Below are 26945 nucleotides of genomic sequence, written 5' to 3'. Positions count from 1 at the left end.
TTTCCAAGCAATAACTCCAACAAACATTAAGAAGCACAGTTCAGAACAGACGCCTCTGTTTGTGCATCAGCAGCTCGCTGTTGTGGTTGAAGGCGACTGCAATCAGGACGCTGCTACAACTAATTTCTCTGCTGCTGCTTACTTCATGCCTCAAATCGAAAGGGTGGATGTGGCTTGTGGTGCCATGGCATTACTAACACAAAGAGGAACGTCTTTTCCTACAAATCCCTCTGTGCAGATCAAAGCTCCAGCAACACTTGCAGTTTAAAGAACAGTTTGTTACTTGACCTTTTGGATTTTTTACTTTTAAATTTTGTTTCCACGGGATGTAACGAGGACGAGGAGTTTTTAAAGTTAACACTGTATGTTAACTTCCTTTGTTTTCTATGTTTGAATCCAGTTTACAGTTGTCACATTTTATCTGTGGTATGTATTTCAGAGTGAACTACTTGTACAAATAAAGGTTCATTTTTTTTAGCAAAATTAAAATTAAGCAGTTTATCGTCACGGTCATGTAATATTTTTTCTTAATATACACCTTTTAAAGTGTATTTTTATTTTTCGCTTATATGTTTACCTTTAAGTGTCCACCATAGTGGATGTTTGAAAAAAAAACTTGAAATGTCACCTCAAATTTACAGCGTTCCAGTTGAGTACCAAACATACAGAGATCTGACACTAGTCACACGCCTTAGATCACATGACCACATGCCCTGTTGGTGCTGCATTGGTGGATAAATATACTAAATGTAGATGTAGGCGGTTGGGTGTTTTAAAAATGCCCACAGAGTTGAGCAGATATGATTTGCTATTTAAAATGTTTCCTATAAAGACTTTATTTTCTACTCACACGTGTTCTATTTAAAGTGCTGACTGAATCAAAACAAGTTTGATCAGGTAATAAAACCGGTCATTAACCACGCTCTTCTCCCTGCACATTAGAAGTAGTGCTCATTTCTATTCTCAAGCCCCCCTCTCACTTTCAACCTGTCTCATGATATTGAATAAAATATATTGAATATTGCTGGGAAAAAAGAATTTGTTTACCCATCAATGCTATATTTTGGGCTCCATATGACCCCATTTATTCTGGGCTCTTCTTTTATACCACCAGCTATAAAAAACAATATATATACAGTGGGGCAAAAAAGTATTTAGTCAGCCACCGATTGTGCAAGTTCCCCCACTTAAAATGATGACAGAGGTCAGTAATTTGCACCAGAGGTACACTTCAACTGTGAGAGACAGAATGTGAAAAAAAAATCCATGAATTCACATGGTAGGATTTGTAAAGAATTTATTCGTAAATCAGGGTGGAAAATAAGTATTTGGTCACCTCAAACAAGGAAAATCCCTGGCTCTCACAGACCTGTAACGTCTTCTGTAAGAAGCTTTTCTGTCCCCCACTCGTTACCTGTATGAATGGCACCTGTTTGACCTCATCATCTGTATAAAAGACACCTGTCCACAGCCTCAACCAGTCAGACTCCAAACTCCGCCATGGCCAAGACCAAAGAGCTTTCGAAGGACACCAGGAAAAGAATTGTAGACCTGCACCAGACTGGGAAGAGTGAATCTACAATAGGCAAGCAGCTTGGTGTGAAAAAATCAACTGTGGGAGCAATCATCAGAAAATGGAAGACATACAAGACCACTGATAATCTCCCTCGATCTGGGGCTCCACGCAAGATCTCATCCCGTGGGGTCAAAATGATCATGAGAACGGTGAGCAAAGATCCCAGAACCACACGGGGGGACCTGGTGAATGACCTGCAGAGAGCTGGGACCAAAGTAACAAAGGTCACCATCAGTAACACACTACAACGGCAGGGAATCAAATCCCGCAGTGCCAGACGTGTTCCGCTGCTGAAGCCAGTGCATGTCCAGGCCCGTCTGAAGTTTGCCAGAGAGCACATGGATGATACAGCAGAGGATTGGGAGAATGTCATGTGGTCAGATGAAACCAAAGTAGAACTTTTTGGTATAAACTCAACTCGTCGTGTTTGGAGGAAGAAGAATACTGAGTTGCATCCCAAGAACACCATACCTACTGTGAAGCATGGGGGTGGAAACATCATGCTATGGGGCTGTTTTTCTGCCAAGGGGACAGGACGACTGATCCGTGTTAAGGACAGAATGAATGGGGCCAAGTATCGTGAGATTTTGAGCCAAAACCTCCTTCCATCAGTGAGAACTTTGAAGATGAAACGAGGCTGGGTCTTCCAACATGACAATGATCCAAAACACACCGCCCGGGCAACAAAGGAGTGGCTCCGTAAGAAGCATTTGAAAGTCCTGGAGTGGCCTAGCCAGTCTCCAGACCTCAACCCCATAGAAAATCTGTGGCGGGAGTTGAAAGTCCGTGTTGCTCGGCGACAGCCCCAAAACATCACTGCTCTTGAGAAGATCTGCATGGAGGAATGGGCCAAAATACCAGCTACTGTGTGTGCAAACCTGGTAAAGACCTATAGTAAACGTTTGACCTCTGTTATTGCCAACAAAGGTTATGTTACAAAGTATTGAGTTGTATTTTTGTTATTGACCAAATACTTATTTTCCACCCTGATTTACGAATAAATTCTTTACAAATCCTACCATGTGAATTCATGGATTTTTTTTTCACATTCTGTCTCTCACAGTTGAAGTGTACCTCTGGTGCAAATTACTGACCTCTGTCATCATTTTAAGTGGGGGAACTTGCACAATCGGTGGCTGACTAAATACTTTTTTGCCCCACTGTATATATATAAAAACACAAAAAGGGTCCCAGTGGAGTGGAGTTCTTCAGCTTTTAGAAATTCCTTTCAGTTCTTCCAGTAAACAAACAGTAACGTCATATTTTCCAAGGAAGCACGAGTACTCCAAACACAGACACGGGCAGGAACTTTGAATTAAACTGAAGTGAAGTCAGAGCAGAGGGGCTTTGCTTGGACACTCTCTCTAGTGGCCAGTAAGGAGGCAGTTGGAGAATAGGTGTAACTGTGTAGAAGTCAATAAGAAAACAACCCAGCTAAACACCTTCCTGATGAGTTCATGGTTTCAGCTCCACCATTTTAAATTATGGTCCCCATTACTGTCAAAAAGGACAATAAAGCAGGCCATGATGTAGGGCGGGCCTACTATTAGTTCAGTCAGTTGCACGATGATGACGGCCAAAAAGGCTTCAAAATGGGAGCCAGCAAACCAGCGAGTGACAGCAGGGAGACAGTCGAACTATCATGTATACTCCCTATGGTTAAAAAAACATACAGGGATCTGTAAAGGTGTAAAAAAAATCCTTTTTCAGGATTTTCTTCACCGGCTCTGCACTGGACAAAAAGGAGGTCAAGAGGGAGGTCAAGAGGGCCATAAAACTGCTAAACTGGAGTATAAAAACACACTTGAAAAAGAATTCACCACAGGGGACCACCACTCAGCCTGGCAGGGCCTCAAAACCTCTGTGAATACTGCGGTCACCACCCCCAGAAACATCCAGGTGGAGGGCAGCAACCCCTCCTCCCTCCCTGACGACCTCAACGCTTTCTACACCAGGTTTGAGACGGACAACATGGCCCAGCTTGAGGAGTCCAGATCCTCACTGAAACCTGGCAGCTCTGCACTCAGCTTCAGGACTGAGGACGTGGTGAGAGCCCTCAGGAGGACCAGGGAGAGGAGCTCACCCGGCCCTGACAACATCAGCAGTCGAGCTCTGAGGCCCTTTGCAGGGCAACTAGGAAGTGTGTTCGGACTCTATTTCAACACTCAGTTGACAGTCACACCGTCCCCCAGCTGTGGAAACACTCCAGTCATCCCCATCCCCAAAAGAAACAACCCAAAGTCTCTGAATGATCTTCGTCCTGTGGCCCTCACCTCCCTGGTGATGAAGGCCATGGAGAAGATCATAAAACAGCACATTGAGCAACTGACCCCCTGATGGACCCACTCCAGTTTACTTACCGTGCACGCAGAGGTGTCGATGACGCAAAAATCTTCATCTTGGACTCCATCCACAAACATCTGGAGCTCCCTGACTGCTCCGCCAGACTTCTGTTTGCTGGTTTCTCATCAGCGCTCAACACTCTGCAGCCTCGTATCCTGGCCTCTAAACTTTCCACCCGATTTCACCGGATGATCAGCTGATCCTGTGGATATTGGACTAACAGGACTCAGAAAGTTCGGGTCAACGACTCTCTCTCTGGTCTCCGTTCCACCTCCACTGGCTCCCCCCAGGGCTGTGTGCTCTCCCCCCTGCTCTTCATCCTCTACACCGATGACTGCAGATCCACACAGCCCGACTGTCACCTGGTGAAATATGCTGACGACACAGTTCTCCTGTCACTGCTGTCAGGCCCCTCACAGCACCACGGTCCACTCTGCAGTTTGTAGAGTGGTGTGACAGCTCAAACTTGAACTGAACGTGAGCAAAACCAAAGAGATGGTGGTGAATTCTCCAGTAGGCAGAGGGATCTGGCTGCTTCAGTCACCACCACCATCCACGGGAAGCCAGTGGAGGTAGTTGAGGAGCACAAATACCTGGGAACCATCTTTGACAACCTCCTGAAATTCTCTGCCAACACAGAGGAGAATCTCAGGAGGTGCCACCAACAACTATACCTCCTTAGGAAACTCAACTCCTTTGGAGTCTGCACACTCATCATGATGACTTTCTACTATGCCTTCCATGACCTTCTCCATCAGCTGCTGGTTCCACTCCCTCAGCCTTCATACAGGACCAGACTGCAGCACACGGCAACAATGTGCTCTAAAATCATTGGCCTGCCTGTCAGGTTTTCAGCCCTTAGACAGGCAGCCAAAATCATCAACGACCCCTCTCACATTCTTCACCCCACATTTCAATGGCTCCCCTCTGGGCGACGCCTCCGATGCATTTCCTGCAGGACTGAGAGGAGGAGGAGCTCCACCTTTGTCCCCAAAGCCACTCTGCTTTTTAACTCCAGCCGATAAGAACATTTCCCATAAACATAAACTACTCTACACTCTTCTTATACTACCGACACTTTATTCACTTTTAGTCACTTACAGTTATTTATTCACCTTTCAGTCACTTTGTTGTTTGTTAATTGCCCCTTGGGGATAAATAAAGTCTTCTGATTCTGACTCTGAAAAAGGTGAAGAAGTTAAACAGGCTCCTCCCATTTTCCTTTGCTGTTTTCTCACAGAGTAAATCTCAGAAATCCACTGATCAACTTTAAAGTGATTTGTGCTTTTTCTCTGCTGTTGGAAGGCATGATGTGAAATGAACCAGAGTCCTAATTTCACTTGTGACAATTTTTTCACTGGTTAGTCATTTCTGCGTGCAGTCATTTACAAACTGATGCAAACCTTTCAGGAGTTTAGTAAAAGTACCAGAACTTGACACATTCAAGTGCATATCAAGGGTGTGAGAGTAACATAAGATGGAGGAGACTAGTGTGTCTGGCATTCGTCAGCGTTTGTCCCTGGAGTGAACACCACCCTTACGCTGGCCTCAGTCAGCTGGATCTCCACCTATCCCACAATCCCTCGCTGCAGGTCCCTACAGAACGAACTCTGTGCTCTTTAGCTTTCACTCTCTCCCACAAACATCTGCCTGTTGCATAATAACGTCCAGGCGGCCAGCCTACACTGCTGTTTGCTGGTATGTGAGGCATGCAAGAGCACAAAACCCCAGTGAGAAGTCTCCCCTCTCACTCTGATGCTTTCTTTCTCCTTGTTGCTCGTATGTGACAATGGTCCTTGTTGTGTGTTAATGGGCTGATGCTGCCTGATAAACTTGTGGCACTGGAGTGTGGTGAGACTTTGTGGATCGAGCCCACGCAAACGCGGGTCTGCAACAAAGCACGAATACACAGAAATGTAAATGTTTGCTCGGTTTCACGTCTGAATGTAGTCGAATAAAAAATAAAACCCTGAAGGGTAATTTTATTTTAATAAGGAAGAATTCTGCTTCTTATTCTTTATGATGCCGACACAATATACCTTTAATCAGATGGATGCAACCCGGGTCTGAAAAGTCAGGTCAATTTTTACTTAGAAAAAATTTAGAAAAAAATAGATGGACATAGCAGCGTAGTGTCGCCTGTGGTTTTGTTCCACTTCACTGCCTCCGCTCAGCTACACAAAGTGGTCACACACCTAAACGTAGGCCTTGCTGGCATGCCAGGGGGTAGGTTCTGAAAGCTGTTTACCCACAGCACGGTTGATATGGGGGAGGAAAGGGTCTGCAGACAAAACTGTGTTTTACTACCAGGCTGTAAACCTGCTTTTAAATGCTGTGATGCGTTTTATCACAGGAGTCTGTGGAGAGTGACTCAAACAGCCACTGAAGGAGCTGCAGTTTTTGGCACTTCTTTGTTGGCAGACTTTTTCAGCCCCCAGAGGTTATCGCTTTGACTGTAGAAACCTGCGGGACTTCAGCAAACACTTTCCTCAAGAGTTTTTATGTTAATCACTCATTTCAAGGTTTTCTGAGTTCAACAAGATGTGCTTTTTGTAAATTGTGGTCCCCGTTAGCCGTGCGATTGACAAGTTGTTATGGTCTGATCATGCAGTGTCGCTCTTTTGTCAGGTAGATCCTGGTCGAAGACGTTCCTGATCACAGTTTCCAACATCTTTTATATACAGTCTATGACAGGGGTGGGCAATCTCAGTCCACGAGGGCCGGTGTCCCTGTAGGCTTTAGATCTCACCTTGGGTCAACACACCTGAATCACAGGATTAGTTCGTTACCAGGCCTCTGAAGAACTTCAGGACATGTTGAGGAGCTAATTTAGCCATTTAAATCTGCTGTGTTGGTTCGAGGACACATCTAAAACCTGCAGGGACACCGGCCCCCGTGGACTGAGATTGCCCACCCCTGGTCTATGATCTAGACAGGCAGATTTGGTGTCATGGCATCAAAAGCAAAACTTTGGCAATTAAAACCAAATTCATTTGTATACAACGTTGCGCACGTTAGAAAACATTCTCTTACTTATTTCCTATGATTTTGGAAACTGACCCTTTAAAGCAGGCGTTTTTTCTTCTGTAAATAATAGGAGCCATATGGTTTGTATTGTAGTGGCAGTCAGGGATTCATTACTGCACCTTGAGGACTGCCTCACCCAGTGACATCATTTTTGGGGGATTTTTTTAAAATCTCGCTCCATTTCATGTTTCTCACGTTTCTCATAATTTTAGTTTTCAGTTATTTGCTGCCATTTCATCAAGAACAGGTCTCATTTTACTCTAACGTCTCTACTTCAGCTTCAAACGTATCTGTATATCTTCCTACAAACGCAGTTTAGAAGGCTTTTTCATGAGGATAAAATATTCAAACTAAAAGAGAAAGAAAGAAAGAGAGAAGAAGAACGCTTAATTACAAAAAGAAAGAAAAAGCATGAAAAAACTACAAAGGAACAGCAGCGACTGCCACAAAATGACTGAGGAAGTAAATGAAGGGGCTCCTGACGTTACTTTCAACACCGTGCTGGTGTGAGTCTCAGATTTCTAATGTCTGATTGTTCCTGAGGGCTGACGCAGGAGGATTTCAGCCAATATTCCCATCTCTTCTGTCCCTCTGCAGCGCTGTGGGGCTGTGCTTGGACTGTGTGAATAAGTGGAGTTCCTAATGAGACACCGGTATTGCGAGAGCTTGGCTCAGACCAGAGCCCAGTTTCAAGGACCCGCCCTGATGCAGCTGTTGTGCACTGCAGGCTGCACTGTAACGACTAATGGAGCTCACACCCACTCATATTACACATGAGAACAACTACACGCACACATAAAAACACAATGAGGAATTGAAGCAGAAAAAAAGGGGACATGTTCCACTCATTTCCCGCTTCTTTTATCGCTGGCCTCGGCATAGTTACATGATTCACAGCTCAAAATGATCCTTATTTATCTCATGCTTATAGAACAGTCTCGCTGCTCTGTCATCTGTAGCCAAACAAAAAGGATGGTTAAACATCATAATTGGCTTTAAATGATTATCCAAGGACAGCCCTACAGCTCAGCACCTGCAGAGAGTGAACCATGATGCACTGGACTGTTAGGGGATAATGGGAATTCCATTTGGCCATGATTGATTTTGCCAACGTGCATCTCGCTAAAGGCTTCCCGGCTGCTGGGCTTTTTGAGCCTGATGCATTCTTATCAACATGCTCAGCATCTTAGAAAGGGCCGGTCAGTGCTGCCAAATGAAATTAACTTATAAATAGGATCTCAGAACTTAGCTCAGTAATGTGGAGGTTTCTTCATTTCAAGCACTCAGTGAGCATATTTTTCTGTTCTTATTCTGATTGTGTTTGGGGACAGGACCAAACACAATCAAGCTTACATTGACATGCATAGGGCTGCCTTTGTGAGAGTTTTGGATCAATTGACTGATTAAAATGTCATGAAATTTACAACTTTTAGGCTTAGGGTTAAGATTAGAATTAGGTTAGGGTTAGAAATGTAGTCGTGATGGTTAAATTAGGGGCTGAAAGGCCTGGGAATAAATGAATTCATAAAGAATGCATGGATGCATGAACAGACAGATCTCAAAGTATTAGTAGAATAATACAAAGACAACCAAACATATGCTGCTGCAGCTTCTTTTGCATTGTTGTGAGTGAGTAAACATTTCCACGTTAAGGAAAAATTATTTCACATCCATCCTCATTCAGTATATATACTCATATATATATATATATATATATATATATATATATATATATATATATAGAGAGAGAGAGAGAGAGAGAGAGAGAGAGAGAGAGAGAGAGAGAGAGAGAGAGAGAGAGAGAGATATATATAGATATATAGAGAGATAGAGAGATAGATATATAGATATAATAGATAGAGATATATAATAGAGATAGAGATATGGATATATAGAGATAGATATAGAGATAGAGATATATAGAGATAGATATAGAGATAGATATATAGATAGATAGAGATATATAATAGATATAATAGATAGAGATATATAATAGATATAGAGATAGAGATATATAATAGATATAGAGATAGAGATAGATAGATATAGAGATATATATAGAGATAGATAGAGATAGATATATAGATAGATAGAGATAGATATATAGATAGAGATAGATAGATAGAGATATATAATAGATAGAGATATATAATAGATATAGAGATATATAATAGATATAGAGATATATAATAGATATAGAGATAGATATAATAGATATAATAGATAGAGATATATAATAGATATAGAGATAGAGATAGAGATAGATATAGATATATATAGATATAGATATATGCATGCAGATACCCCACTATACCTTACAAATGTCATTGCAGCGTGCACACAAACCAAACGTGGTGCCAGAGACAATGTGAAAGTTAACAAATGCTTAATATAGTCTTTAAGAGTTTCTTTTCTCTCATTGTTCCGTCAGAATTATGAATATTTGTGGTAAACATGAGGGTGTAGGTGGAACTCATTGCATGCCACAGTTATCACCAAAGCGCTTTGAGTGCTCCGAGAGAGTAGAAAAGCGCTATATAAGAATCAGTCCATTTACCATTTACCATTCTTATGTCATGGAGCTCACAGATAATGGCTCCAGTGTTGCTGACTGGTCCTAACTGGTGCCATGCTGCCCTAAGCAAAAAGACAATAGTGGCTATTCTGTTACGGCCCAGCAAGAGTGTACGTGGGTGTAAGGAATGACCAGTCAGGGGAAGGGGACAGGGGTGCCCAATATGGCCTCCACACAGTGACTGGACTGTGTCGCAGTCTGGAGGGGGGAAGATAGCGCCACAAAGATCTGTCTGTCTGCCTCTACGCCCAGAATCCAAGTTCCATCGTGGGAGACGCAGAGTGAAAGAAAGAGATAGATGGTGAGGGGAGAGAGGAGGGGATGCTACCCTCAGTCTGTTTCATTCGGTGGAGCTGGGGCAGGATGGGGCGGTTGGGCATGTTCGGCAAGCAGGAAGGACGCGGGTCATCGGGGGATGCTGAGAGCGATGCACCGGCGAGCTGGAGGACCGCCACACAGATCGGTGACAGGGATGGCTCGGTAGAGAATAACACTTAGGGGCAGAGTTTGCTTTGTCTGGGCAACAATGGGCAGCATCCACTGGCATGTGCGGATGTTTAGCTTTAGAGGCGGTTAACAGCAATCGACTGAACAGAGGATGGACCCTTCAGTGGCTACTTAACAACCTGGATCTGGTGCGTTGCGTCATATCATTTCCTCATGTCGTACATATTAGTCTTTTGGTATATGTGTCAGGTTTAAGTCCAGTCATTATAATAGAAAGTAGTAAAACCAGGAAATCTTTTGTTATTAAAGAATAATCCATTTCATCTGTATTATGATGAAACAGGCAGAGAGAATAAAAAAGATCAAGAAATGTGATCGTGATAAGATAAAAGATCTTTTTTTGTTCTTTGGGAAATTGTCCCAGGCTCAGAGGAGCTCTCGCATAGTTTTAGAGAGTTTAATAAACTTATGATGAACTAATAAAACAATAAAATGCATTAAAGTGGAGAAAACTATTAAAAGAAGAAAAAACAGGAACCCCAGCAAATGCAGATGTTTTTTTTGAACTTGCAGATGTTAAGAAATGTTTAAATTAAGAACATTTTGTTGAGTGCTTCCAGGTGTAAGACGTCTTTCAGAAGCTTTAATTAAATATTAATATTTTTTAAGTTGAAAACCTTTTTAAGAAGGCATTCAAGTGTAAGACGTGCACTCTTCTGTCTATTTATAATTGTTTAATGAACACTTAAACTTTTTTCGGCATTTGGTTTCCCTCCATTTTCATATAGTCGATCAGCACTCCTTATGTCCGAGCCCTGTTTGAGTGGTGAAATCCATCAGTGCCATCGTGATTGTGTTGCGTGATAATGGAACATTAAATGTTTACATTGCATTACATACTAATGATAATGTACTTTTGATCCAACATATCTGTGTACTGTCCAGTGAAGAAGAACCGATTGTATTTTTGGAAATGATTTGTGTTTAGTGGATTTTACTTTACTGGCTGATAAATGCATATAACATTAAGATGATTAGTTTTAGTATGTTTAGTGTGTTAAAATTATGTAAACTGCACACATGGAATATGCATGTGCAGTTGAAATGGGGGCGACTGGGACCAGTTACACATTTTTGACCACTGAAACTTTAATGTGTGTACAAATAATTTATGGTGGATTCATTTTACATATCAGTGACAATCTTGTTTTTTTAATTAAAGAAATTAAATGTTACCACTGACACCAACTTTCCACAAGGACAGCTGCAATTCATTACTTGTACTTTCATTTTTCCTCAATGAGCGCGGTTTGAAAAGTTTAAATCATTGACGATAACGCAAAGAAATGGACAAAAACATGCAAAATGTTTAGTGCTGTGAGTGACCATGACTTCAGTTCAAAGGCTTTTGATTGACACTCACTAATCTGTTACATCTTTTCTCTTTTTCTCCGTCTTGTTCAGTCCAACTCCTGAAATCGACAGATCTCAGCCGCCACAGTCTTCTCTACCTGAAAGAGATTGGGAATGGCTGGTTTGGGAAGGTAAGCCCACTTCAGAAACCTCAATCTTCATAAAAACCTGCTGGTGATTTCAAATCTGTTGCTCCCTGCCGGGTAGATGAAACGCAGCATCGTTGAGACTCACATCGTGGCTGTTAGTCTTTGCTGTGATCCCGGCTCCTGCTCGGAGCGGGAGTCGGTTAAAAATGTCCGACACGCTGCGTTACCTGAAACGTCTGAGTGTGTAATGCCGGCCCGATCCTCTCGCCTTTGATGTCAGCTTGTTCCCAAAGTGATAGACTTAGCCCTTGAGAACAAATTTTACGCTGCTAAATTTTCAAAGTAATAGCCCTCCTTGCAGCCTAAACCTTCTGCTGTGTTAACATGTTTTTACACCCAGATAACAAGTTGTTGTCATTCTCTCTCGTTTCCCCCCTTCTGCTTCTTTGTCTGCTTCTCCTCCTTTTCTTATTCATACTGTTCACTCGTGAATATTCATCCACCCTCCTCATCCTTGTGCACCATCACCGGGTATGTCCATCTGTTTGTGCGTATTATCTGCACTGCTGAACTCCCACATGACTGCTTCATCTCGTTTTGTCTGTCTTTGTGTAATGGTACTCCCATTTCACGTTTAATGCGTTTGCTTATGTGAACGTGGCCATCCGTCTGTGTGCTTTCCCCTGTATGCATTTGTCTCTACTTGTTTCAGGTTCTTCTGGGGGAGGTGAACGCAGGCCTGAACACCACCCAAGTGGTGGTCAAGGAGCTCAAAGCCAGTGCCAGCGTACAGGAGCAGATGCACTTCCTGGAAGAAGCACAGCCTTACCGGTACACCTTTACCTCCTTCACACGTGTCTGTAGTTTATTCTTACGTGGACAATTTAAGCAGTACATGTAAAATCTACAGTCTAAAAGTACTGATTGAAAGGGCAGAAGTAGCGCTTACATATGTCCAGTCTACATTTTAATAAAGTCTCCTTAACTGAAGCTGGATCAGGTAAACCTGAGCCACCCCTGAGCATCTCTCATGTCTTTGTCATTTTTGTGTCCTCTGTCCTGACGTTTTAGTCCATTTTTGTTTGTCGTTTGCTCCTGGTTTCTCTCAATTCTCTTTCTTGTCACCCTTCTGGGTGTTTGAGGCAGACGTCTGCAAATGTTTTATGTTCAAAACTTGAGATAAACAGCTTCCCAGGATCTATGAAACAACTGGCTTTTACTTGCTTTTCTGTAACTTTTCTGTATAGCATCATGTTTTTGTTTTCCAATCACAATCAGTCAAATATTTGAGTTAAAACTAAGAATGCATGTCTTTAAATATACTTAATAAATACTGTAATATATAATTATTCATCCTAATAATTAATCCTTTATTTATCCCTGCAGAGGGATTCAGGCATTATCTGGGCAAATTATACTTTATACTTCCTTAGGAATACAAATGTAAAGCCAATACAATAACTCTGTCATAAACTCTTCTTTGAAAAATTTTATACTTTTTCCATTTTTGTTGGAAAACAAAAATCAGACGGAGGTCACGGTGTTTATATTCTAACGTGTTGCTGTTATTTTGCCCCTTTGTCGTTAACATAGATTAACCCTTTAAAACCTGTGGGAGCAGCAGGCTCTGTTTTGCGTAACTATTTTTAAATCCTGGTAGCTCTGCAACCACGTGAGCTAGCGCAATAATTTTTTTTGCATATGAAACCGGAGGAGTTGTACTTACATCTTATGCCATCAGCTTGTCCTCGGTCACAGTTTCCTTCCACATGTAGTTTTGCAAAAACTGCATAAAAAGCACTTGTAGCAACAAAATCTCTACTTTTAAGATTAGGCTTAAAACCTTCCTTTTTGCTAAAGCATATAGTTAGGGCTGGACCAGGTGACCCTGAATCCTCCCTTAGTTATGCTGCAATAGATGTAGGCTGCTGGGGGATTCCCATGATGCATTGAGTTTTTCCTTTCCAGTCACCTTTCTCACTCACTATGTATTAACAGACCTCTCTGTATTGAATCGTATCTGTTATTAATCTCTGTCTCTCTTCCACAGCATGTCTTTATCCTGTCTTCCTTCTCTCACCCCAACCGGTCGCAGCAGATGGCCGCCCCTCCCTGAGCCTGGTTCTGCCGGAGGTTTCTTCCTGTTAAAAGGGAGTTTTTCCTTCCCACTGTCGCCAAAGTGCTTGCTCATAGGGGGTCATATGATTGTTGGGCTTTTCTCTGTATCTATGAAGCGCCTTGAGGCGACATTTGTTGTGATTTGGCGCTATATAAATAAAATAAAATTGAAATTGAAAATTGAATTGAACAAAAACATAATATTCCAGAAACACGCTTTGCCGATCCGATCAGCTGTTTGTAACACTTCCACACTATGGCATGTCCGCCATGACCTGCCTGAAACCGGAAGTGATGTCATTTTCGCGGAAATTTAGTTTTTTTACCATCAGGGCCTCATGAGCCTATACTGGTGTTTTTAAAAGTTATCTTTGACTTTATGACTTTCTGTGTGGTTTCTGGGATGCTTAGGACTCATATTGCACTGCTGGAAATAGTTTATTTTGATGCATATGCTGCTTTTTTGTAAATTTGCATTATAATATTTATTTTCGTTTTTCCTGCAGTGTATAAAAATTGGTGTATTTCAAAAATAAAACTATGAAGACACTCAAAATAAATTTCCTGTGGTGGGAAACTATTTTGTGCAACTTTTTTGTATTTACAGTTTTGAGGGATAAGCCTCTTAAATTTCTCTAACTAGAAAAATATGTTAAAAAACAAAAATGATTTTCAATTTTTTTGTAGTTTATTGAACTTTTTTTGCAATTTATGTAATTACTATGCACTTAATGCAGACATATTATTAAAATTTGGGCTATAATGGTTGTATTGATGTATATCAACTTGAAATGCTCCCAAAAATGGCTCCACAGCATGTAAAAATATAATATAAGCTCTGGCGGACTTGGTTCTATGGTAGGTCTTAAAGGGTTAAAATCTTCACCAGCAATAACAGTAACACATACGAGCTTGTAAAAGTATAATAATGACAGACCTCTCGGTGGATTGCATTAAAGTTGTTAAAGGTGATCGGTGCATAGAGACTATAATAAGAATAATACGTTAGAATAAATGTACGCCTGGTACATGTGCAAGAATAAAATGCAGATCAAGGTTAAAATCGAATCAGAGTAAAAGAAAAAACACTTTAAATGTACTTTAAGGTTAAATAGAAAAATAAAAGCAGAGTATGAAGAATGAAAAATAAATGATATTACCACAAAACAGTACTTATTAAGATGGATAGTGTCTCAGCGAGGTTGTCTAGTGTTGTTGTTGTTTTATTGTTCAGTTATTAACTTCCTAAATGTCACTATGGATATGTTACACACAGTATACTGTACATATATTTTCTTGAATGCTCAAATATACCAGCCATATCTCAATACCAAAAGTATTTATACTTTATATGTTTTAATATTAAAACATATACTCGTGTTTAAAGGTGATAAATAATATGTGCATGCTGATCCTGCTCTCTTCCTGCCGTCTGCTCTCCAGCGCCCTCCAGCATCCTGCTCTGCTGCAGTGTCTGGCCCAGTGCACGGAGATCACTCCCTACCTGCTGGTGCTGGAGTTTTGTCCACTGGTGAGTATTCAAAGCCATCAGACAGGTGTGCAGAGACACTCTGCAAAAATATACAATACCAAATCTCAACTGGAGATTTTATTTTGACGATCCCAGTTTAATTTAAAGGGTTTAATATTTTAATAAAATGTCCTTGACAACTTTTTTGACTGTTGACTTTAATCCAAATTCTGTAGTACTTCAACTGATTGAAAGCATTTTTAGTAATTTGTCATTGTAGAATGTTATATTAACTGTCTAATAAAATCCTTCTTGGCAGCTGCTGTAAGTATTTGGCAGACAAGCTTAAAGTGAGTCAATTTACACTCGTGCCACTCCAACCACTTCCCAGAATCCATCACCGTGATTGGTTTAGTAGATTACACACAGATATTTATAGTAAATAATAGTAAAACCAAGAGCCTCCTGCCACTTTTTATCTTTTATTTTTATTCCCTGCTAAGTGCAGGTGGGTAGTTCCTCTTATAAGACGAGGTCGAGTGTGGAAATGTTAGCAAAAGCTAAACCAAAAACATCCCGTTCAGATCTAACTTAGAGGAAACTTTGCAATTTTTAGCATCAAACTTGTTATTTATTAGGAAGACTCCAAACAGTCTAAAGCTTTAAGACAAACTAGAATGAAGACTGCCAAGAAGATGATATTTAGTCCAAAAGACAAGCTTATTTCACTCAGATGGCCGGATTTCTCAGCTCATCCCTAAAATCTCTAATTATCCATTTCCATAAAGAAAAGTGAAGACAACAAATTTGCTAGTTCGTCTGGTCTTCTGTGCAATGTTCCGGTTTCTGACACCAATCGAGGTTTACATGACTGGACAGAGGCGACGTAGTAAAATAGTAAGACTGCCCTCTAGTGGCCATGCAGATGTTTTATAGCTCTCTTTTGTGTGCAGGGGGATGTGAAGGGTTACCTCAGGAGCTGCAGAACCTCTGAGACCATGAGCCCAGAGCCCCTGATTCTTCAAAGGATGGCCTGTGACATTTCCTCAGGCCTCCTGCACCTGCACAAACACAACTTCACGCACAGGTAAAGAGTCATTTCAGACTTAAACCTGAGAAATCCGACTGCTGTCACTGATGTTCAGTCAAGCAGGCAGTCTCTGTTTACCCTATTGCCATTTCCCTTCTCCATAAATAACACAATTATTCTATATCATCAGTCCACTTTTAGCTGAAGCTGTTAGTTTTGTGTATTTCGGTTCTGCCCCAGCACAGGCCCCGACTCACCTTCAGTCTGATCTTAACCAGAGACTTTCAAAATGCAGACCAAAAGGTGTGACTCTCGTAAATGCCTGTATTTTTTAAATATTTTAAAACGGTCCAGACTGCTATGACTTTATTTCCAAATCATCAACGTATTGTGTTAGAAAGACATCAGCTAGGACTAGCTGTTGTCCATATTTCTAAAACGAATTTTTACCAGAAGATGGTCAAAGTTATTAATTTGTATTTACCCTGGTGGCCTGGAAAAGAGAACTTCTTTGGGAAATGCAGAAGTTAGAAGAGCAGTCGCACATGTTCAAAATCATTTCTACCCATTGGTGAAATGCTGCCAATGTTTTTTTTGAAAGTTTGCAGAGAATATTTGCACAAAGTTACCCGACTACCACTCTTTTGGTGTCCAACAGATACTCAGGTTTTTGCCCTGCAGTCATCTACTGCGGTTTATTTGTAGAGTGTTACTGCTGAAACCTTCATTCATTTAAATCTGTTAACGTTCAGTGAATGCTTAACCCAACCTTGATCTGCTTTCAGTTGAATGAATCAAAAATCCTCCTCAAACATGTCCTTCAAACTTCTTGAAAATCCAGCTTTATTAACCGTTTTTCATGTTTTTTGTGTGCGTGTGTTATTTTTCTGTCTGCTGTGCTCTGTTCAAAAAGATTTTCTTTTATTTCAATGAGATTTTTCTACTAAGTGTTCCAGATCTCTCGCTCTGAATATGAGATGAGCCTTTTGCCTCTCGGTCGCTTCCTGAAACAATATCCTGGTGCTGCCTGAGTGCTCCCTAAAGACTCCAGCATCAGTGATTTTGTTGCAGGCGGTGTTCCCTCCTCTCCAGGACTCCAGTTCTTGTATTTTTACCAATAATTTACTGTTATTTTATCTCGTTTTCATTTCACTTCATACTCAAAAAAAGAAAAAGTTGTATTCCTACTACAGTACACCTGGTTTTATCATCAAAACATCATGACTTTAAATCATGGTGGATAAGTTTACCTATAGTTGTATAGATTCGTATTTCAAATGCAAAATAAGAAGTACCTGAAGCTTTAAATGACATAAACAATACAAGTAATTACTCTTGTCGTGTTGGGCACTTACAGCAAGGCATTTCCTGTATATTTAAATTTCATTTTAGTAAAATTTACTTAATTTGTTTTGTTTATTTTTAGCCTACTGTGAAAACACAAATGCTGTTGTTTGCAGGACTTCTAAGTATTTTTGATAAAAATGTTCTAGTCTTGTTGTTTTGTGTTTGCTAATATTAGAGAGACATAACAGCTGTTTGCCCCCCTCTCCAGTGACCTGGCTTTAAGAAACTGCTTGTTGACGGCTGATGTCTCAGTGAAGATCGGAGATTATGGTCTGGCCCACACAAAGTACAAGGTACACAACAAGTGTGTTAAATGTGAAAAAGATCAGCAAACAACAAACTGGTCCTGTTGCTCTTTGTAAAGTTAGAAAATATCTTCTGTATTCATCACCAGCAGGCAACAAAAAAGCAAGCTTGTTATATAAATAGTCAGTTCCCAAATGGTTCTGAGTCCACATTAATCACAGTCGAGTGAATTTCTGCAGGGTTATAAGAACGTTCTTTTCACTTTTAGCATTATATCAGAAAAAGCTAAATTGTCCAGCAGGTTTTGAATTAGTTTGAATTTATTTTTGTCATATTTCTGCAGCTTAACAATTTACCTGACCCTCGTTTCAGGACGATTACTACGTGACATCAGACCAGATGTACGTGCCCCTGCGCTGGATCGCTCCAGAGCTGGTGGACGAGGTGCACGGAAACCTGCTGGTGGCAGACCAGACCAAACACAGCAACATCTGGTATCTGATCAATGCACATAGACGCATCTTTTGTATTTTGTGAGGACGCTCGCTGACATCATGTATGGCCCTTAACCATCATTTTAAATACTGTACCAAGTTACCTAAAACAATCCTTACGTTAGCTCCAAACTTACTGAGGATGTCACCAACGTGCCGTCACTCCCTAGTCTAAAACAAAATGATTATATTGCATTCTGTTGAATAAAATTACAATTTTGAAATGTAGTTTTAGGCCAAATATATATTATGATAATATTATTGTAATTGTCTATTACTTTCTGAACAGTTTGTAAGACATGTGAAATCGCCAGCCCTAACTCCATGGATATAAGTTATAAAGAATGAAACACACAAGAGTTTTAATAATATTAATACACTAACAAACGCTTGTTACAAAAAGATGGACGTTACTGCAGGATTATAAGAAATGTATACATGAAATGTACATGAAGTCACTAATAAGATATATTTAATCTTGTCCTGTGTCTCAGGTCTCTTGGTGTAACTATGTGGGAGCTGTTCGAGCTGGGAAACCAGCCCTACAGACACTATTCTGACAGACAAGTGCTGACCTACGCTGTTAGGGAGCAGCAGCTGCGACTGCCCAAGCCGCTGCTCAAAGTACCGCTCGCTGAACGCTGGTGAGTCACACATAAATGCAGCAAAAATGGTAAATGGCCTGTATTTATATAGCGCTTTTCTAGTCCTTAAGGACCCCAAAGCGCTTTACACAACCTGTCATCTACCCATTCACACACACATTCACACACTGGTGATGGCAGCTACATTGTAGCCACAGCCACCCTGGGGCGCACTGACAGAGGCGAGGCTGAGCATCGCAGTAATTTTTTTACTTCCATACTGGGCTTTGGTGCAGCTCCATGCCTCAGTTATGACACGTGTATATATTTATTTTTTGGTTTGGATTATGCTGCATATTAGATTTTGCAATATTATTTTTTGATTTTACGTATTTGAGTTTTTTATATATTTAATTACTTCACTTATTTGATAAATTTATGTATAACATTTATTGTGGCATTTAGTGCAGTAATTTTGGTTGCTACTGAGTGTTTACAGTGAGGCTGTTATTGGATAGTAAAACACTGAGTGCACACCAACACGGTTGGTTTTGAGATGAACTGTAGCCCACCAAACGCCCACAGCCCAGAGAGACTGGAGAACACTACCCCAACCAGAAACCAATATACCAGCCAGAAGTAGAAAAAACCGATGAAATAGATTTTGGAGAAGTCAATATTTGAAACATTGCCCATTTTTGATATGAGCATGCACCATTGTTAGAGAATAATAGGTCCTCTCAGTATTAGCTACAATATTACAAACGGGAAACCAATTCTAAAAATCAAAGGTCAATTTCTGAGTGCACCGAGCTGATTACTTTTGTACTTTTTATTTCTTTCATTTAATTTTAATTAAACTTTTCTTTCTTTCTTTGTGCCTTGTGTTTTTGGTCCACAGGTATGAGGTGATGCAGTTCTGCTGGCTGCAGCCTGATCAGAGGCCAACTGCAGAGGAAGTTCACTTGCTGCTCAGCTACCTATGTGCCAAGGGGGCCAGCGAGGCCGAAGAGGACTTTGAGAGACGCTGGAACTCCCTGCGTCCCAATACTGGATTCAACAGTCAGCGTGGTGCCTCAGCGATGTCACGAGACCACCCCTCATCAACCACCTCATCTTTCCCACTCTTAGAACCATTTTCTACTGGTGATGGCTACCACTCAGAGTCTGGAGATGACATACTAACAGTCACAGAAACCAGCCACGGCCTGAACTTTGAGTACAAGTGGGAGCAAGCCAGGGCAGACCAGTCATACAGAGCCCCAGACACTTCTAGTACCTTAGGTCAGGTAAACCATCATTGTCAGGAAGCATTTTACCCACCTGGAGGCATTGTGGGAGGCTGTCCCATGGAAAGCCTGAGCCATGGAGTTTCTCCTTCCTACTATCAACCTAAACATCTACACGCTCCAGGTGTACTTCCTGTCCTCAGTGCCCATAGCCCCTCAGTAAACAGTGAATACTACATTCGCATTGAGGAACCAGTAGACTGTAACATCGATCCAGACTACACCATGGTCTCATACAGCCCAGACTACCAGGGCAGCAGTGGGAGCTTCCTGACTGGGAGCGCAGACTCGGGTGAGTGCATGGCCTGCCCATCACAAGCTAAAACTATGGGTCCTTATTGGTCAGCTGACATCCATAAATCTGACATGTATGACTCCAACGACTCAAGTCCTGCCATCTCCCTGACAATGGAACCCCTTTTAGGTCAAGTGTCAGACAACAGCCCCCTACGACCCTGGGAGTCTAGTCACTACGTGTCCTATAAAGATCGAGACGGCGGCTATTATTTTGACCACTCACCACCTTTGGGACTAGATCACTATCTGATCGGAGGTGAGCTCTCCAGAGAGCATCATCAGGAAAGCTGGGGCTCAAGAAACCTGCGTCAGGCTTTGGGGGAGTTGGAGAACCCACTGGTGATATCCCATTCTATAAACAGTCCATCTCAGCAGGCTTACAGAGACGCATACCTGGACACAAGTCAGACGTCCATTATAGGAAAGAACGTCACTGGAGGTTATTATGACATGATGGGTTCCCTGAGGAAGACTATGCCCAGCCACACAAGACACCATAGCAACTCTGTCAGTATAAACATGGAGACTCAGGGGGCTCTCTTCATCGGACACAGAGACAGCGACTCAGAAGAGGAAGATGAGGACATATTTGTTGAGAGACACACGTGCAATACTTGGCCTTCGAAGCACCGCCACAGCAGTGCCGGTCACCAGAGACGGGCAAGCCATAGTTGCCGACAGGACACTTACGCCGATTTCCATTATACAATGCCGAGTACAGACATCGAGGACTCCTGGCCAGAAGGACACAGCCTGGCCTTTCACTCTCTACCCAAACCCATCGATTATCTCGAGCCACACCAGGTCAAAGATAATAGTGCCTGCCTTAGTTTGAGTAAACATCATGCTATGGTGCCCTCGGAAAACTGCAATGCCTACATTTACATGTGCCATGAAGGTGAGACTCAGGTGCCAACATCTGGAGAGTGCTGCCACTCGCACTTTGTTGACCCACTCACTGGCTTGCTTGTTCGAAACACAAGCTTTTGTCAGCTCTACAGTCACGCGAACTACAGAGATAAAGACATCGACATGCCGAGCAATGAAGAGATGATCAATTTATCACCAGCTCCAGGAGGTCCCATCGTGGCCAAATCTGTAGACTGTGGAGAACAGTACGTCGATCTTACAACTGATGATGTCCAATCCAAAGAGAAGAGGGAGGACGTTATTAAGGAAATCATACAGAAACTGCCAGAGCCTAGAAAAGAAGAGGTGACTCTAACGATGACAAAAGCCACTCAAGCCACTCCACCTCCTGATGATAACACACATGTGATGGTGGCGGTGACAGATCCACAGTCAGAGATGAGTCACACCAGTGACAGTGGCGTCGACCGTGAAGATTCCAACGTAAGCCTTGCTGACATACTCGACTGCAGCGACGATGACGAAGAGGAAGACATCACGGACGATATAACCGATGTTACTTCAGGCATCTTCGCTGATGAGTCCAGTGAGCTGAACGCTTCTCCCGCCTTCAAGTTGCTACAAAAGCAGGTAGGAACACCCGATTCCATGGATTCCATGGATCTGCCGTCTGCAGCTGGGTCTTGTGAAGGCTCCAGCCCTGCGTCATCCCACCCTTCCAGCTCACCTAAAGCTATGGACAGCGGCTATGACACCGAAAATAACGAGAGCCCCGAGTTTGTTCCCAAAGAACCTCATGAACCTCGTGAACAACCTTTAGGAAAACCTGCACTTGATGCCAGCCTGGAGGAGGAAGAAGTCCTGTTGGAAGAGGGAATTGAAGCTAAAGTGGGTGAGTCATCGATGGGCGAAGATTTGGCACTAGAAGCATCACAGGCAGATGACCAAATTCTGTTACCCTTGAGCGATAAGACGCCATACAGAGACTCTGCCTACTTTTCAGACTATGAGAATGAAAAGCAGACTCGGCATGAGGGAGAGGAACTCCAGATGGGGAAAACAGATGAGCAAAACATTGCAAAAGAACCAAACATGGCAGAAAAGAAAGCTGCAAAAAGGAAAAATGATAGAGAGGAAGAACTAAAGGGTGTTGTAGTGAGCAAGGACATAAAACTTGAAACGAAACAAACTGTAACAGACACAACAGAATTCTCTCCTGCACCAGAGATTGAGGAGTACTTGACTGAGGACTGTTGCGAAGATGAGACTTTAGGACTTCCTCCAGAGCCTTCTGATACTGAGGGAGGGCTGGATGAATGGCCATCACAGGAAGAGAGCTCATCGTTGGGAGACTGGGCAGCTGAGGTGGTGGGGGCCATGGAAGAAGCTCTTGGTGCCCTGAATGGAGATTGTGCCACCAACGTAAATTTAGATAAGGAGGAAGCAGATGACATAAAAGAAACTTCAGAGGAGGCAGCAACCGAGACGGTTCAGAACAGGCCATCAGGCACATCCAGTGAAACGAAACACACCTTACCCAAAGATGAGGTAGCTTTGCAACAAACCTCAAACGCCAGACGATTTTCCTCGTCCTCTCCTCCACCTCCGTCCACCCCACCGCCTCCGCTCCCCGCAACAGAGGGCAGAGCATCTCCGGCCGACGGGGAGGAGGCCGACGAGGAGGACGCCGATACCGATGACAGCGACGAGTCGGACGAGGAGCTGCAAAGCTACAATATGCAGGAACAGAGCGGAGGGGAAGAGAGTGAGGAAGAGTGCCACCCGGTGCCTATTGTGGTGAGCGACAACAGCGAGGCCCATAAACTGCGAAGCCTGCTCAAGATGCCAGCATTGCTCACCGAGGAGAACCTGGAGGAGGAGCTCGAACACAAGAAGAAAACAGTGTCTTTTTTCGACGATGTTACCGTGTATCTGTTCGACCAGGTGAGTGTCAAAGAGGGAAGATTAGCTTTAATATTGGCTCTATTAATGGCACATCAATAATGTTTATTCTGGTCCACTCACTGACTCTTTTAATATCACAACTGCTAGGAAAGCCCAACTAAAGAGCTCGCCGAGCATGGCTTTCCTTTAGGAGCGGAAGGTTCTCGAACCAAACCCCAAGAAAGGGTTAATGCCTCAGATGACTCGTCAGACGGGAACATTTCGGAGGAGAGTATGTATTATTCTTTTACTTTCAAATGTGCAAATGTGAATATGATTACACACAATGTATTAGCGAGAGATAGGGTAGAGATAGGGTGAGAAGTTCGGCCATCCGGGAGGGGCTCAGAGTAGAGCCGCTGCTGCTCCACATCGAAAGGAGGCAGCTGAGGTGGTTTGGGCATCTGACAAGGATGTCTCCTGGGCGCCTCCTGGGTGAGGTGTTCCAGGCATGTCCCACCGGGAGGAGGCCCCGGGGCAGACCCAGGACACGCTGGAGAGATTATATCTCTCGGCTGGCCTGGGAACGCCTTGGTGTTCCCCCGGATAAGCTGGAGGAGGTGGCTGGGGAGAGGGAGGTCTGGGCCTCTCTGCTTAGGCTGCTGCCCCCGCGACCCGGCCTCGGATAAAGCGGATGAAGATGGATGGATGGACAATGTATTAGCTCACTGAAGACTTTCTCGTGTTAAGATATCAAACTATTACTTCCTCCCCTTTGCTGTTTTCCCTCAGGTGCGGGTTTTGAGTGGGAAGATGACTTCCCCCTACTCCCACTGCCAACATCCTCAGCCGCATCTGAATCCCCTCCACCCCGTTCCGTCACCACAACCCCAGACACTAAACCAGCCGTGCAGTATTCCCGCTTTACCGTCTCTCCCTCCAGCGTTTCCCGGTTCTCCATCACTCACATCTCAGACTCCGATATGGAATCTGCAGGAGGTAGGTCGCTTCTGCAAACTCATGAGAAACTCATATTTTTAACAATGGATATAGATATCTAACTTTGCCTCTGTAAACGATCACAGCGAATTTTAAAATCAAGCAATCATCATGTGGACTTTTAGCTTTATTTCAATAGGTTTTATGAAAACGTTGCAGTAAACACGTGTTGATATGAAGGTTTTACAGTCTGTATTTTTCTGAACTTCAGTCTATACACCTAAAAACCACAAACCAGGCGAGAAATTTGGGTGTAGTGATGGATGCAGACCTAAACTTAGAAAAACACATTAAGACAATAACAAAATCAGCTTACTATCACCTCAAGAATATATCAAGGATAAAAGATCTGATGTCTCAACAGGACCTGGAAAAACTAGTCCATGCATTCATCTTTAGTAGGCTTGATTACTGTAACAGCATCTTTACAGGTCTACCTAAAAAATCAGTCAGACAACTACAGCTCATTCAGAGCTCTGCTGCTCGAGTCCTCACTAAGACCAAACAAGTGGACCACATCAGTCCAGCTCTGAGGTCTTTACACTGGCTGCCTGTCTGTCAGAGGATAGACTTTAAAGTTCTGATGCTGGTCTATGAAGCTCTGAATGGTTTAGGACCAAAATACACCAGTGACCTCCTGACCCAGTATGAACCTTCCAGATCCCTCAGGTCATCTGGATCCGGTCTTTTATCAGTTCCCAGAGTCAGAACCAGACACGGAGAAGCTGCATTCAGCTTTTATGCTCCTTATATCTGGAACAAACTCACAGAAAGCCTCAGATCAGCTGAAACACTCAGTTTATTTAAATCCAGGTTGAAGACTCACCTGTTCTCAGCTGCATTTGAATAAAGCACCAAATCTGCACTTAAGCTTAAATTTCAAAACTTACATTTTAACTACTGATTTTATCTGTCTTGATTTTAAATACTGTTTTGTTTGTTTGTTAGTTAGTTAGTTAGTTAGTTAGTTTGCTTGTTTTAATCAATTTTAAATCATGCTTTTTATTTGTTTTTGTTTCTAATGTCTCTGTAAAGAACTTTGAATCCTTGTTGTTGAATTGTGCTAAACAAATAAACTTGCCTTGCCTTCCCAGAGATGTCAGATGGAAACTGGCTAGTTGCTACATCTTATGATATCACAGTTTTTTGTGCATGATCGCTGACAAATAAAGAATAAAACTAAAATGCTTCTTTCTGCTGTGTTAGACTTAAACCCAGTCTGGGAACCTGGCCTATTAAAGATGCAATTGTTGGCTGCAGCATATTGCCAAAAGCTGAATTGCCATAATAATGAGAAAATACACTCTTGCCAAATGTCTTTGATATGTGCCAGTGTTTTGGGGATAAAGACGCCCAGTGGCCTGTAAAAACGGGTGATGTACATTAATCCTGTCTGTCTCATTGTGTTTCTGCAGGAAGCAGTGAAGATGGAGACAAAGAATAAGAAGCTGTGGATATTTCCTGCCTCTTTGTGACAACAACTCGGTCTACTAGCATGACTACTGATTTCATTTTTAACGTCAGGTTTTAGAAACACAAGACAGTGCCTCTTACCGCCTGTGGACACTTTTGAAAGGTCCGTCTCACCACCACGTAGGACTGACCTAAGCTGTTTAGAATACTGAAAAGAGAATTGTTAATATATAATATTTCAAGAATATTAATATATACGGTGTGTATGATGAGTTTAAGGAGCCAGGGGGAACTTGTATGTTGAATCTACATATTTTTTTGGATTAAAGAAACAATGTGGAAGGACAGACCTTTGAAAAGCGTTACATTTGCCACTTTCTAATTCGTCATGGGGAGCATTCATAAGAGTGTGGAGCCACCTGGACTTTAAAGAAAGAGGACTGTTAAACTGTTGCTGAGTAAAAGACACAATGTCAACTTTCTGACTTTTCAACAAAGGATCAGCACTTTGAACAAGACTGTACAGCTCCGCAGACTTTATACTTTTTAGGAAATGGTTTTACCAGTATTAATAATGAATATCAAAAAGAATCTTTAAAGTATCGCAAGTAATATAATGTCAGTATTTGGGATCATTCAGAGACGTGCTCGTGTGAAAGATGGAAGCGTAGGGGATCCTAATGGCTGTCTGCTTACAGGATGTTTTCTGTTTTTTGAGGAAACAGCTGAGCAACCTTGACAACCTAATAATTATTTGTGACTTTTTTCATTGTCACATCAGGACCGCGACTGTACTGTTTTACACAAACATCACTCGATTTACCAAACTGGGCGCCAGCACCACAATCGCAGCCAACTCCTCTTTACTGTAAGCATCAGACACAACATTGTGACTATAATGGGAAGAAGTACAGAAGTTTCTTATGATATAGCAATGCATGGTTTCACATTTACAAGAATTTACGGCTAAGAAACAAAAGGAAAGTGTTTTTATTTTTAAGGCAGGTACACAGGTCATTAAAACGGACATCGACTGAACCTAACAGTGATGTAAGCCAGTAGGGGTGGGCAATATAATGTAATATTTTATCATGATGGATCTTCAGCTCAAAATATAGACAAAACGTCTGTTTTGGTTAACCAGCAGATGCCTGACAAATCAAGGCACTTCATCACATTGATGCAAAGATACTGTTAATATGTAGTGCAGCCTACGGAGGTACTGAAGGCATATATCCCTTTTCCACCGACACAGTGTTGGTTCACAGTATTAATAAAAGTAATTGTTTAGTAACAGAAAACTGCTGGGCCTGCTGGTGTCAGTGGTCATGGGAGGGGAATGTACCAAAAACCGCAGTTCCCATCATGGCCACTTGAGGCTGGCTCCAATAGGAGTCAGTTCCCATAAATTCCCATGTATAAAAAATTCAGCT

The 26945-nt window shown here is 42.2% G+C and overlaps 1 protein-coding gene and 1 pseudogene across 5 annotated transcripts in view; both read left to right on the top strand.

The window, feature by feature from the left end:
• The window catches only part of aatkb (apoptosis-associated tyrosine kinase b), an 82164-nt gene extending 55902 nt beyond the window's left edge, over positions 1–26262 (top strand). For 3 of the 4 annotated variants that reach the window (XM_085170461.1, XM_085170462.1, XM_085170463.1), the window contains 11 exons: positions 11433–11512; positions 12183–12301; positions 15032–15119; positions 16013–16146; positions 17645–17729; positions 18055–18176; positions 18671–18820; positions 19662–23160; positions 23269–23392; positions 23893–24099; positions 25515–26262. In XM_085170461.1, coding sequence (XP_085026587.1) covers positions 11433–11512; positions 12183–12301; positions 15032–15119; positions 16013–16146; positions 17645–17729; positions 18055–18176; positions 18671–18820; positions 19662–23160; positions 23269–23392; positions 23893–24099; positions 25515–25543 — 4637 coding nt within the window. In that variant the 3' untranslated portion in view covers positions 25544–26262. Of the gene's footprint in view, positions 1–9502; positions 10157–11432; positions 11513–12182; positions 12302–15031; positions 15120–16012; positions 16147–17644; positions 17730–18054; positions 18177–18670; positions 18821–19661; positions 23161–23268; positions 23393–23892; positions 24100–25514 lie in introns of those variants that run through there. The other variant, XM_085170464.1, reaches the window with a different exon arrangement.
• Positions 2646–8642, top strand: LOC146512184 (uncharacterized; annotated as a pseudogene). The gene is made up of 2 exons (XR_014875725.1): positions 2646–6615; positions 6852–8642. The product of XR_014875725.1 is annotated as an uncharacterized LOC146512184 (transcript).
• Positions 26263–26945: the final 683 nt, after the last annotated feature.

Source organism: Neolamprologus multifasciatus, chromosome 8 (genome assembly GCF_963576455.1).
Source record: "Neolamprologus multifasciatus chromosome 8, fNeoMul1.2, whole genome shotgun sequence".
Classification (NCBI taxonomy): domain Eukaryota; kingdom Metazoa; phylum Chordata; class Actinopteri; order Cichliformes; family Cichlidae; genus Neolamprologus; species Neolamprologus multifasciatus.
Note: the sequence above shows the minus strand (reverse complement) of the source record. Positions and strands in the feature narration are given on the sequence as shown.